Source organism: Mobula birostris, chromosome 4 (genome assembly GCF_030028105.1).
Source record: "Mobula birostris isolate sMobBir1 chromosome 4, sMobBir1.hap1, whole genome shotgun sequence".
Lineage (NCBI taxonomy): Eukaryota > Metazoa > Chordata > Chondrichthyes > Myliobatiformes > Myliobatidae > Mobula > Mobula birostris.
In genome coordinates this window covers 147,661,956-147,676,150 of record NC_092373.1, presented here as the reverse complement: position 1 = coordinate 147,676,150, position 14,195 = coordinate 147,661,956, and the positions used below count along the sequence as shown (strand labels likewise).

Genomic DNA, 14,195 nt, shown 5'->3' with positions numbered 1-14,195 from the left:
CATATTATGTCCAAGTTCTGGTCTATTTGTTCTTAAATCAGTGGCTCCATTGAACATAAACATTTGAAGCAAACATTAGGCTTTATGTTCTTGCCAAAAATTTGAAAGTTCTGCTCTAAACCACAGGAGCTCAGCAATTTTAACATCAGCAAGACCAAGATCCATACAAGGGTTTAATTGCAAAGCCAAATTTGTCATAAACAGAATATTTATGGACATGCAGTTTTGGCACTGAAAGAATGGTGACGTTTGCAGGCTACCCTGCACAACATTTGCTGATTTGATATGAAGCAACCAAAATATTTCACTTAGTATTTCAATGTACCCGTGACAACTGAAAAGCTAATCTTAAAATCTTAATCTTAAAATTTAAGAGATTCTGCAGATGCTGGAAATATTGACCAGCACGCACAGAATCCTGGAGGAACTCAGCAGGTTAGGCAATATCTACAGAGGAGAATAAACAGTTGATATTTCAAACCAAGACTTTTCATTAGAGCTAAAAATTGATAAGCTATAAATCCTTGGAAATCCTGGAAAGTTGAGGAGTATGAGTCAAATAAAGAGGGTTAGCTTGGATTTACAGCTATAGTGACAGACAGATCAGTGCTGCGTGATCACTCTAGCACTGAAGATGTCAACAGAGTGGACCCAGGACCTCCACATATGATCTGCTGTACATGGAAGCCTTGGTCTTACTGACAGGTTCTGAAACCAAACTGACAGATTTGGATTTCCAGTGAAGTCGAAGTCTATATGTTTGACAGTACATGTGTGGATCTCCTGGACTTTCTGATGTTTAAAAGTAGTTAATTTCCAGCAATTTTGAACACAGCCTTTCCCGTGCGCTGATATACAATTAAGAGTCCCTCACTTTTGATTGAAATTTGCTCTCTATGTACCAGCTGCTCCAGGTTAAGAATGCTCATTTTATGAACATCCTGACATACAAATACTATCAAATTCGAACATCTAATGAACATGCATACTTCTGACATTGTGGTGTTCACTGAGCTTGGCAATTAGCTTGCAGAGGTTTCATCGCCAGTCAAGGTGGGATTCTCAGTGCGCTGTTTCTTACCAACTGCACACTCAGGATGTCACCTCAACTGGTGATGAAATGTCTGCAAGCTAATTGCCAAGTTCAGCGAACACCGCAACGTCAAGTACCTCAACCCAAACTATGCATATTCACCAGCAAATTATACATACGGCTGTTATCCAGGGACAGCCTGTAACTAACCCAATGTGAGTCATTTTCCATTTATACATGTGAAATTATCTGACAAGCTAGGCATGACTTATAGGTCCAGGAAGTGCAAGCAGAAGGAAACAATTAGCGGGGACCCATGCTTTATTACACCATGACCTTGTGTAAGCTTCCGATAAGCACAGGCTTGAACTTTAGAAAAAAAACAATTTGGTAATGTAGTAACGTAATTGGCCTCTCTTGAAAGCAGTATTCTGAAGTACTGAATAAAACTCTTTATTCAAAATCTGGGAACCATGATTCCAAGAAGCCAAAGCTAACTTGCCCTTAGCACACTGAGCTCAGGAGACAGGGATGTAGGAAACTTAGTAGCTTCTCTTAAAACTAGATATGAAGATACTGGGTGGCCTATTTTTCTTATTGTAACATAATGTAGACTGAACAGGTAAAATATTTTGGGAAGTTAAACCCAAATAAAATTTTACATTGTTTATTTTATCATTCAATTTAACATTGATAGCTGATGATATACCTGTTGGTTTACAGTCACATTGCCAATTTAGAAACATCTTGACAAATTTTACACATAAATTTATTATTGTTGCTGTGTTCCATAGATTGCTTGCTGTTTTAATACAAAGTATAAGTTTTTGAACAATAATGAAAAGCCTATCCAATACCCCAGATTACATGGTTAAAGGTTTCAAACATGTTTAATCTTTCAATGATTATGAGCTGTACCTGAACTGGGATATTATGCAAAGTTATGCAAATGTGTTTCCATAATGGTGCAATCTAGATTCTAAGTGAGTACTCGTTCAAGCAATTTTACAACACATTTTTTTTGCTAGCTCCAGGATAATCTAATGCATATTAGACAGCAAAGCATGCAGATTAGTTAAATATACAGACATTGAAAGAATGATATGCTGATATAGCCATCATTTTTCTGAGACAAAAGTTGAAATTTCAGTGACAAACCCATGTCATTCATGTCAGTGGTTTAGCAAAAATTCATTTTCTTCAATATAAATCATTTCATGTATGGAGGTTCTGTACTTGGAAGCCTTAGAAACCTTTGTCTCTCAAGCCAAACTGTCATTTTGAGCCTTCCAGTAAAATCCAGGAGCCATACTTGACAGTACACATGTGGAGGTTCCAAATTGGATGTTAAAGTAGCAAAATAGCTTATTCGTGGATTGACATTTTAAAGAAACTTGATTTATCCATTACCTTATCTTTGAACTAAAATTTAAAATACATAACATACACCATCTTATTGCTCACATATTAAGAATTAATTTATCCACAAGTACAAATACACAATAGTTTACATTAAATAACATTAACCCCAGCTACATTTCTGTGAAAAGTGTAGCTGCAACTTTGCAAATCTTCTAATATGTTTTTAATAATAGAATGAACAGCTTACAAGTAAGATGCAGAATCTGTTAGACAAGGAACTATTGCTTACTAAGAAAAAGCAATTAAAACCAAGGAATCAGTTTTTGTATATCAATGCATGTGAACTATCTGTGTATCAATTACTTCACCCAGCTTACAAACATCACTCAGTGGCCACTTTCCTAAGTACAGGAGTAGAACTCAGTGTAGTCTTCTGCTGCAGCAGCCCATCCACTTCAAGGTTTGATCTGTTATGCATTCAGAATTTTTTTTTTTTGCACACTGTTGTAATGCGTGGTTATTTCATTCACTGTCGCTTTCCTCTCAGCTTGAACTAGTCTAGCCATTCTCTTCTGATCTCCCTCATTATTAATAAGGCATTTTTGCCCACAGAACTGCTGCTCACCGTATGTTTTATTGTTTTTGTACAATTCCCTGTAAACTCTAAAGAAGGTTGTGTGTGAAAATCCCAGATCAGCAGTTTCTTAGATACTCAAATCACCCCGTCCGGCACCAAAAATCTTTCCACAGTCAAAGTCAGTTAGATCACACTTCTTCCCTATTCTGATGTTTGGTCTGAACAGCAACTGAACCTCTTGACCATATCTGCATGCTTTTGTGTATTGAATTGCTGCAACGTGATTGGCTGATATTTGCATTAATGAGTAGGTGTACAGGGGTACCCAATAAAGTGGGCGTATTTATCATTGGCATCTTTCCAGTGGAGATTAGATGCCTTGTTGCCTCCTTAGTTTAGGATTCTCATACAAAAAGGAGATTTATTTTCTAAAGACTGTTCTGAACTGGCAAACTTCAGCCAAGAGTGTATTTTTATTTAACCGTTTCTTTATGGGATGTGAACATTATGACCATCCTGTTATGACCAAATGGTTTGCTAGACTACTTAAGAAAGCAGTTAAGAGTCAGCCATGTTGCTGGCTCTAGAATCACATAGAAGCTTGGCATTAAAGGATGGAGCATCTCTGTCTCTGATGGACAAATTACAAATCAAGTAGTTTTACCATTTCTGTAACTTTAATTTCAAGTTTAGTTAGTTGCTTAAATTTAAATTGTGGACTACCAAAGTGGAATGCAAACTTAAGTTACCAAGTCAATAATCAATAACTCCTTATCCTAGTCCAGGAACTTAATCTCCTGTAGGAATACAACTGGCCTCCTATCTAATTTAAAAATCAGTCTTAAAAATGTAACTGGGTAGTTTAAATATACTTCTGAAGTAAAACTTGAAAAGTTTCACTGTTATGCTTCTGAATTCCTTTTCCTCCTGAGATTCAGGTTGGATTCTCATCCATATTAATCTGATGGAATAAAGGTTGCCATTTAATCCATTGCTCTTTGAACATCTGCTATTTTTATGCTCATACAGATATGTGAGAAAATCTCTTCTTTTAATAACATCTGATAATGTTATAGAACCAGCAGTAGAACCAAAGTGAAATCAATTGTTCTGAGTGGAGGCAGCCAAATTGCATTAGATTTTTTTCCTGATGTACCAAATAAAATTTTTCATTTGAGCAGGTGAAAAAATATAATCAAATATGATTTTATTGCAGCCTGAGTCATTTGTTGTACTTTATCCAGGCAGCTAAGATGAAAAAGATTGCAAGTGACTTATTTGATATATAAAATCTGAGGTGAAATGGTTGTTTTAAAAAAAATCATTGAATTTCAACAAACTACATGAACTCATGGATATTACATTGCATTTGCTGTTTATTGGCAAGCCTGCCAGAAACCTGTTTCATAATCTGTTGTATCTCTTCTACCAAATAGATTGTTTTTTGTTGCTTCACGAGAAGGTCACCTTCCCGAAATTCTGTCTATGATCCATGTTCAGAAACACACACCTCTTCCTGCTACTATTGTGTTGGTAAGAAATGATCTAGGCATTTAACTGCACATTCATTACCTAATATTTATTTATAAATTTCATTTCCTGTCTGAGGACTAACTTTCTCTGTGGAACACTGCATTACTTTTTTCACTGAATTGTTGCATATCTTGTCATTTGATTAGGCAAAGTTCAGAGAGAGAGAGAATAAAAAAGAACAGAAATCTAACCTAACTAAATCTATTCATGGTGGGGAAAATTACATATTCAGTGACAATGTCACTGGCTTTCATAACTTTTTTAATACTCAGAGGGAGTGATAAGTCTAAAAAGAAATGGAAATGTCTGTTGTTGTCTGGCTCAAAATAGCTGATCTCTTGATGAGTATCACCAACAGTGGCTTTGCCTAGCTGTGATAATGTTTCCTGTCAGAGAAACCCAATGAACCCTCTTCTCTAGGAGGATTTCACTGTCTTAGATAGCACTAGGAACCTTAGAAAGAATATTAAGCTAAATTGTGTAAATGAAAGAGGAGATTGTGGGAAAATAGTTTTTTTTATTATCTGTATTGACAGGTATTATTGTTTGGTGTAAAGTGCAATTTAACTTCCATGAACATATTTTTCTATTTTCACAATGGTTTGTTTCATTTATGTATGCAGAATTAAAATTAAGCAGGATGTGGAAACTCTTAGTCAGCAGTCAATATCTATGAAGAGAGGAATAGTTAATGTTTCAGGGTTAATGTTTCATCAAACTATGTGCAATTCAAAATTAAAAATTCCCATTTAAGAACAAATTTAGATTTGAGAACAATTCAAAGCAACAACCCAATAACAACAATAAAATCAATCTATTCTAAAATCCCTTCTGCAACAACTGATACCCTCCTCCTACACATTTGAATTTCAGGGAAACACTGTCATGGTTTTGAAATACTCCCAACTATGGGATAGTAATTCAAAAATAATCTATTCAAGTTTTGAAACACTTGAAATTCCATTAAGATAGCATTGTGTTATGTGTTAAAATTTGTTGATTCAAGTAAAATTTAGTGATCAATCATGACAATACTGATCAATATATAATGCTTTCATATATAAACATCAGATTCTAACACATTCATTGTTATTAAATCAAATACTAGTATATTAATCACACTAGCATACAAGTTGTAGCCTTCCACAAACATTTTTAGGCAAAAGTTCTTAGGAATTTATATAACAGGTTTTACAATTATTTATATTATAAAATATGAAAGCAAATACATTGTGATGGATCAGTTGATTAACTGTCACCTGTACACTTAATTTGAACAAAATTTAGATTGAACTGCTAGGGTTTCTCTCAGCTAGATAACATTTCAGTGACATTTCTACTTTTTTTCATTTCTAAATTTGTAGAAAATTGTTGTATCAAGAGCAATTATGAGGAATCACTTTTTCACCCAAATACTAGATATAGGAACCTGATATTCCAAAAGTCTGCAGATAATTAGTATTTTAAAGATTTTGATTAAATTTTGTTAAGTGGGTGTTGTGTATATTGGCATTCAACTGTATTGCAGAGCAAACTCAAAAGGCTGAATGATCTATACCTGAGGCTCCAAGGTTCCTGAATATCTCAGAACATTATGCTAAAGGATTGAAAATATGGCACAATGATGCAGAAGACAATGGTGCACCAAAGGAGTTCAGACTTCTGATGTGTGGTTGGGAAACATAAAACACTATAGCATAAGAACAGACCCTTTGGTCTACAATGTCTGTGCAACCATGATGCCAACCTAACCTATATGGACCTGCACATGGTCCATATCCTTTCAGTTCTTGTCTGCTCATCTGCCTATTTAAATGCCTTCTACACATGTCTTCGTATCTACCTTTCCTTGGCTGCATGCTCCAGACACCTATTACTCTCCCTTGAACAACTCCCTTAAACTCTCCCCCTTTCATCTTAAAATTGTGCCATCAATTACTTGATGCTTTTACACTGGAAAAAAAATCACTTCACCTATCTGTCTAATCTCAGCTTCTAATGGACCAGAAAAAAAAATCCGAACTTATCAAAACTTTCCTTGTAACTCACACTCTCTGGTGATCATCCTGCAGTAAGCACATCTGCACATGATATTCGAAATGTGGCGTAAACAAAGTTTTGTACAGCTGCAACATGATTTCTCAACGATTATGCTTAAGACCCTGATGCAAGTATACCTTTGCAGGCTCAATAGACTAAATGGCCTAATTCAGCTTCTGTGTCTTATACACCATCTTTACCATCTTATCTACCTGTGTTGCCTCTTTCAAGGAGCTTTACTCTTCTAATATCCATCTGCAACCATGCAGAAAAATTGAGGAAACTACTCAGGAAAGAGCAATACGAGACGCCCTCTTAAGGAATAGATGGGCCAATTGAATGAAGTGGCCGTAGCAGGGCACTTTGGGTCCAAATGCCACAATTCTTTTAGTTTATAAATTGTCATGGAAAAGTCAAGTCAAAGTCAAATCACTTTTTATTGTCATTTCAACCATAACTGCTGGTACAGTACACAGTAAAAATGAGACAACATTTTTCAGGACCATGGTGCTACATGAAACAATAGAAAAACTACACTGGACAACATAAAACAACACAAAAGCTACATTAGACTACAGACCTACCCAGGACTGCATAAAGTGCACAAAACAGTGCAGGCATTACAATAAATAATAAACAAGACAATAGGCACAGTAGAGGGTACAGTAGGTTGGTGTCAGTCCAGGCTCTGGGTATTGAGGAGTCTGATGGCTTGGGGGAAGAAACTGTTACGTAGTCTGGTCGTGAGAGCCCAAATGCTTCAATGCCTTTTGCTAGATGGCAGGAGGGAGAAGAGTTTGTATGAGGGATGTGTGGGGTCCATCATAATGCTGTTTGCTTTATGGATGCAGCTTGTGGTGTAAATATCTGTAATGGCAGGAAGAAAGACCCTGATGATCTTCTCAGTTGACCTCACTATCCGCTGCAGGGTCTTGCAATCCGAGATGGTGCAATTTCCGAACCAGGCAGTGATGAAGCTGCTCAGGATGTTCTCAATACAACCTCTGCAGAATGTGGTGAGGATGGGGGTTGGGAGATGGACTTTTCTCAGCCTTTGCAGAAAGTAAAGACGCTGCTGGGCTTTCTTTGCTATGGAGCTGGTGTTGAGGGACCAGGTGAGATTCTCCGCCAGGTGAACACCAAGAAATTTGATAGAACAGGTCCGCAGATTAAAGTCCAAAACCTGAGCAGGGCCAACTTTGAGGGCATTAGGCAGGATCTAGCTGGAGTAGACTGGGTAACTCTTTTTGAAGGCAACAGAACAGTTGGCAGGTGGTTGGGCCTTTAAAAGGGCCATATCAAAGGTCCAGGAGCAACATATTCCTGTTGGGATGAAGGGTAGACATACCAACTTCAGGGAACCTTGCCTGATGACAGGTATCAAGGCTCTGGTAAGAAAAAAAAAGGAAGCATACATCACTTTTAGGCAGCTGGATACAAATATAAAAAGTTTAAGAGCAGGCTTAAAAGTGAAATTAGGACTGAAAAAGGGTATGAAATGGATTTGGTTGGCAGAGTTAAAGAAAATTCCAAGAGATTCTTCAGTTATATTACCAGTAAACGCATGACTAGGGAGAGAGATTAAGTCCTGTTAAAGCCCACAGGGCTGTCTGAGCCTGATTCAGTTGTAGGAAGTTATGGGAAGGAATTCTAAGGGACAAGATGAAACCATCACTTGGATAGTCAAGGTCTGATCAGGAATCATCAGCACAGTTTTGTGTTTGGGAGGTCATGTCTGATGAAACTCTTGCAGTTTTTTGAAGAGGTAACTAAGTGGCTGGATAAAATTATGGCAGTGGATGTTGTCTATATATGTCAGTAAGCCTTTGATAGGACTCCACGTGGCAGGCTAATCTGAAGGATTGGGTCACCTAGGATTCAGGGGAGCTACTGAAGTATATTCAGAATTCTGATAGGAACCAGGAAATGATGATTGAAAGTCGATTCTCTGACTGGAAGCCTAAGACTATGGGATGCCCCAGTGGTCAGAATTGGAACTTCTATTATTTATTATTTATGTAAATGATCTAGATGTGAATGTTCATGCACTATTAGCAACTGTGCTGATGATACTAAATGAGAGGTCTTGTTGATAACGAAGAAGGTTACAATGAATTACAAAAATATCTTGATCAGTAGGGGAGATAGGATGAGGAATAGCAAATGAATTTCAACTTAGATAAGTATGCACTGATGCATTTTGGACATTCAAATCAGGGTAGAAATTAAACAAGGAATGGTAGCGCACTGACGTGTGTTAAGCAATCGAGTGTACAGTTCACTAAAGGTGGCCATGCAATTAGACAGGGAGCTAAGAAAGACACTTAACATGTTGGCCTTGATTAGTCAGTGCATCGTGTTTAAGAGTAGGGACATTATGATGCAGTTATAGAAATTGTTGGTGAGACTGCACTTGAAGTATTGTGCACCATGTTTGATTACCATGTTAAAGAAGCTAAAGAGGGTGCAGAAGAGATTTATGAAGAGGTTGCTTGGAATAGAAGTCCTGACTTGGAAGGATTAGTGACATCACAGAAGTTAATAAAATCATGAGGGTACTTACTGGTATTCTTAGTGCAAGCGAAGTTATGCTGACAAAGTAAGGGAAACTCCAAACTATACAAGGGAACCATATTTCTCTTTTTTTCTCTCTCTCTCAACTTCCACTGAAATCACTATGTTTATTCTCTTTATTTTGTTGTGTAGATTATGTATAATTTATGTTAATATATGTTTATGTTAGCATTATTTTTTATTTATATGCTATTTATTAATAGTTGGATGTCATATGTAAAAACACAGGGCTCATGATTGAATGAAGAGACATGGAAAGTTAAAAATGTACGATACAATCAGTAATTTACTTAATTCTTAGAACTTTTGATGTGCACTGCTGAACAAATCTAGACACATCAGCTTTTACAAACTGAGTGTACAATTCAGGCATATGTTTTATACTGTGACCCCTCCATTGGTCAGGGCCAACCAGATGTTGCGTCACAGCTGTCTACGTGGTATGCAAACCGGCACGCAAATCAGGGCAATATGATATGGAGATCAAGTTGTTGCCCGTGTGGCAGGCTTCTCCTTTCCATGGAGCTAATGAATCCAAAGGAATAGTAGAGACTGATACAGTATGGCACAAATGGTGTTGCAGGAGTTGCCAGTCAGTATTGAACTCAACATAGGACTGTCTTACGGACTCCAGCTCTGGATTTTTCCTCGGAGTTTACTCCCAAAGCCTTCTCCATGGATGAGTATAGATGCAAGGCAGCAGAGGCTTGAGATCTGAGTTTTCCTTCTCCTAGATGAGCGGCTAGCCACAGATGATGAGCCCAAAATGATTGGTTTCAAGGCACCAGTAAGCCAACTTTACCCCTTCACCTGTCAGTAGAAATGGTTCCACCACACTTAGTAGCTCAGCCACGCATAAAGGCCAGGAACTGAACTTGGTTGTCAGAAGCTATTTGAGATGCATGCCATTGGGAGCATTTAATGTATGAGCTTATCTCCACTATCACCCCACGGCTATAACAACCTTAAGAAACCATGTTTTATATTGGATATATTTTTTGTTAATCAGAATCTTAACATGGAAATGTATTAGGACCAGAATAACATAAAAATATATCTCTTATTTCACCTTAAGTCCCACTAAATCTATTTGAATCATTAATTTTTTTGTAACTTCCATCTCTTACAGTATCCTACAACTGTCTTCATGTTGTTTGTAAGTGATATCTACAGCTTATTAAACTTTATGAGCTTTGTCCGATGGCTCTTCATTGGGCTGGCAGTAGCTGGTCTGATTTATATGCGGCACAAACGTCCTGATATGCCACGCCCATTTAAGGTAATGTTTACCATACAAAATTATTGTAGACTGGCACTTGCCTGCAGTAATTAAATACCGAATATTGACATGCCATGCCTTCCACCTACTTTCATATTTAAAACATGAATGTGTATCTCTGTGTAGTTCCTCTTTAGTTCCTGGAAAATTTCAAAGATTGTGCAGTATTTTTGACATACTTGTTTGAAGACCCTACCATTTGCAAAGAAAATACACTAGATAACATTTTATAGCCCACTTCTGCATATTTTCATTGTTTTTATTTTCCCTCAGTTCTCCACCCTCTCCTGCTCTGCCTTCGCTCTTGTGCAGGTTGTCCTCAAGGTGGAATATTTTATTGGCTCCTACCACTTTCTGTGACCTTATTTAATTAGTCATGCACATGGATGAGGGCTTGAATGTTGAATAGTTGGTGATAAAATTGATGAAATCCATGTAAATCTTACCTGATGCTCACAAATACCAGTAGAAGTCATTGGCTTGTAATGATGACATGGTTCATCTTGTGTTTCTCTATTCTCAAAGTACTTTGAGCACCATTTTACAGCCTTCTCAGCTGATGTCACTTTACTCAGCCTTCTACATTTTCTGGCAAAAATAAACCAAAACAGTTTTCAAATGTAGTTGTAGCACCAAGGCATGTTTTTAATAGTAGCACAGAAATTCCTATCATACTGGGCCAAGCTGTTTTGTAAGATTTTTTTAACTTATGCAATCTGTTCCTACCGCAGAATCTAATATCACAAAATTAAATTATTCAAGTCAGAGGCAGAATATTGTTGTAATATTACACTGTCTTATGAATAAGAACAAAATAAAACACTTTGATAGATATTGTTGTTATCCTCTCCTTCATCATTCTTTTCCATTCCTTTATTAAAGTGAATAAATTTCAACCAAATCTAATCTTATTTTTATTTAACTCCCTTCTAATAGGTAATGAAATAATTTACACATTTGTATGAATACACATTTTGTTGTAAATTTTATATTACAAATCAGAAGCAGGTTAAGGCAAGTTAATCAGTGCCAGAATTGTTAAAAGGGTCAGTAGAAGAAAAAGACTCACTTGCATTTTTCCAAAGGAAATTGAAGAAGCATTTTGGGGAGCATAGTTTGCAGGGTGAGGGGGAAATAGCAATGGAACCGACAAGTTTGATCTTCAAGGAGCCAACACAAACTTGATTATCTGAAATGTCTTCTACTATTTTGTTAAATTTAAGAAGGTGACAGCAGTAAATTTTAATAATAACATACTGAAATGGCTTAGAATTATGTACTCATATCACAATTTCACAGCAATCTCACAACAGGAGGGACAGAACAACACACACACAAAATGCTGGAGGAACTCAGCAGGTTAGGCAGCATCCATGGAAATGAATATCCAGTTGATGTTTTGGGCTGAGATCATTCTTCAGGACTAGAAAGAAAGGGGGAAAACACCAGAATGAAAAGGTGGAGGGAGGAGAAGGAGGATTAGGTAGAGCGTAATAGATGAAGCCAGGTGGGTGGAAAAGGTAAAGGGCTGGAGAAGAAGGAATCTGCCAGAGAGGAGAGTGGACCATGGGAGAAAAGGAAGAAGGAGGGACACCAGAGAGAGGTTTTAGGCAAGTGAGGAGAAGAGGTAAGAGACCAGATTGGAGAATAGAAGAACAGGGAAGGGGATGAGGAAAAAAGAGACAGATTCTTATCAACCAATCTCATAATACTTGGAGTAACAACATCAAATATTATATAAGTATTTGTACTAACTAATCTATTTTAAACACAAATTAATGTGTTGCTCACAGTCCAATTAACTATACAGATTGCGTTTCCTGCCAGAATTTTATTGCACTGAGATCTTTCAGGAGGAAATCTGTTGATAGAATGCAATTCCTTCAATCAAATAATTTTTAGTATATTTTTCAAATGGAAAGAAAACTTTTCTACATATAATATGAACTGCCTATTCCAGTTGACATTTTTTTGTACCTAGGTGAGGTAATGTAGGTTTTGTGGTAAATGCCAGAGGATTCATGGAGAAAAACTACATTTGGAACAAATTTATCAAAACACAAGAGTGCTGATGGTGGTTGACCTGGTGACCATGAACCGTAGCGCACTCATTCCTTCCAGAGATCAAAGAACAACTCAGGGAAACTATTATTGGGTTATTCCAATGAACAAAAGCAGCATTCATCCTGGGCCACATGCTTTTCACATACTTAGGATTGGCAGAATTCCAAGGAAAGCAGTCGTTTCCCAAATGATCTCTTGAAATAGCATAGGACCAATTTGTCTAATTACGGTTAGTCTATGTATTTTTTTTATTCAGATGTCACTCATTTTCAGTGTTTTATGTCTGAGCCTCAGCCTATGCTTGTGAACACAGCTGAAACGTAACAAAAGCTCCCCTTGCATTCCACTGAAACTATCAATATTTGAGGTGATTTACTGGTGTTATCTTAGGCTGGTTATGAATCTGGAATATTAGGTACCTAAGAATAAATTACAAGGAAAGAAGATGTCAAGCAGTTCTGATGACATCATCTACCTTGAATGCAAAATTTAGTAAGTTTAATGTTCTTTTAGGAACAACAAAATGCTATTAAGTTAATCTCATTTGTTTATTCTTTACTGACTACATGCTGTACTTCCCTTGTACTCCTGACACTGGGAGGCTGCTGCAACAATATGCATAACATCATGGTGTTTACCTTCAGGTCCCACATTGTCTTCCTGCTATACATTTAATTGTGTTGAAAATTATTTAGAAAAAATAGTTGAAGATCTACAAGTTTAAAACCACAAATACTGAAATAGATGATGACTGTTTTGGATCAGCTGGAATTCAGGATGGAACTCAGATACCTCAATACTGCCTCTTTTCAGTTTCACTACAGCCTGAAGTACTTCTATGGTCTATAGCTCACAGTACTCAAGACTGTTCAACTCATAGGTTGCAATATAAATGAACTGGCATTCTGAAACTACTAACATGTTGGAACAATTTAAATAAATACCAAATACAACAAAATAGAAGGCATTATTTAATTAATTTACCATTGTCCCCACAGAACATTGTGCTTGCGAAAATGACAGGCAAAAGGGTACCCGCTACTGAAGTTCATGTAATTTGATAGAGTGATGTGGGAAATGAACTGCTGTAAGCACTCAAATTATACTGACTCCATGATTCCTAGCAAGGTCAGGAGCATTAGCAGTAGGGAAGAAAATCATATTCCCATGGATCAGTGCTCCCTCCCAAGAAAATTCAGCCTTACTTACATATGTTTCTGCCTCTTCTTTTTCCACGTACTAAATTACCATGCCCAATCTCATTCATATTCTGTATGTCACACTTCTCATCTTCTAACGCAGGAGCACAAACTCATGCATTTGTGCCAACCCACAGGTTTAGTTTTGTTAACAGTAGAGCATAATTTTGGATGTAGTGCCCCACTGTCTTTTAAATGCATGAGACAAAAGAAGATTTTATAATTTTTGAGATTCATGCTCAATTCCCCATTCTCACTTAATCCAAGCTACGTTTTGATTTTTTTGCAGTTGCAAAAACAAAGGTGATGGTTTAAATCTTCTGTACATCAATCACATTGAAGTACTAACTTTAAAATTCAGAATTAGAAATTGAGCTGCTGACTTACTATTGTGCAAAATCAGAATCTGTTTTACACTTTCTGACCATATGCTTTCTTTCTTCACCTCCATTACTGTGTACAGTCTTATTGCTGGCTTTTATTTCTGTTTTTTTGTCTCATAGTGTTAAAAGTTAAAGCTATGGATACAGAACT

General features: G+C 36.9%; 1 protein-coding gene across 4 annotated transcripts in view; it reads left to right on the top strand.

Annotated features, from left to right (window-relative positions):
- slc7a11 (solute carrier family 7 member 11) overlaps nucleotides 1-14,195 on the top strand; it is a 187,249-nt gene that overhangs the window by 160,534 nt on the left and 12,520 nt on the right. Inside the window, exons 9-10 of one of the 4 annotated variants that reach the window (XM_072256244.1) lie at nucleotides 4,409-4,505; nucleotides 10,249-10,275. In XM_072256244.1, coding sequence (XP_072112345.1) covers nucleotides 4,409-4,505; nucleotides 10,249-10,275 — 124 coding nt within the window. Of the gene's footprint in view, nucleotides 1-4,408; nucleotides 4,506-10,248; nucleotides 10,399-14,195 lie in introns of all 4 variants that reach the window. The other 3 variants (XM_072256243.1, XM_072256246.1, XM_072256245.1) reach the window with 3 other exon arrangements.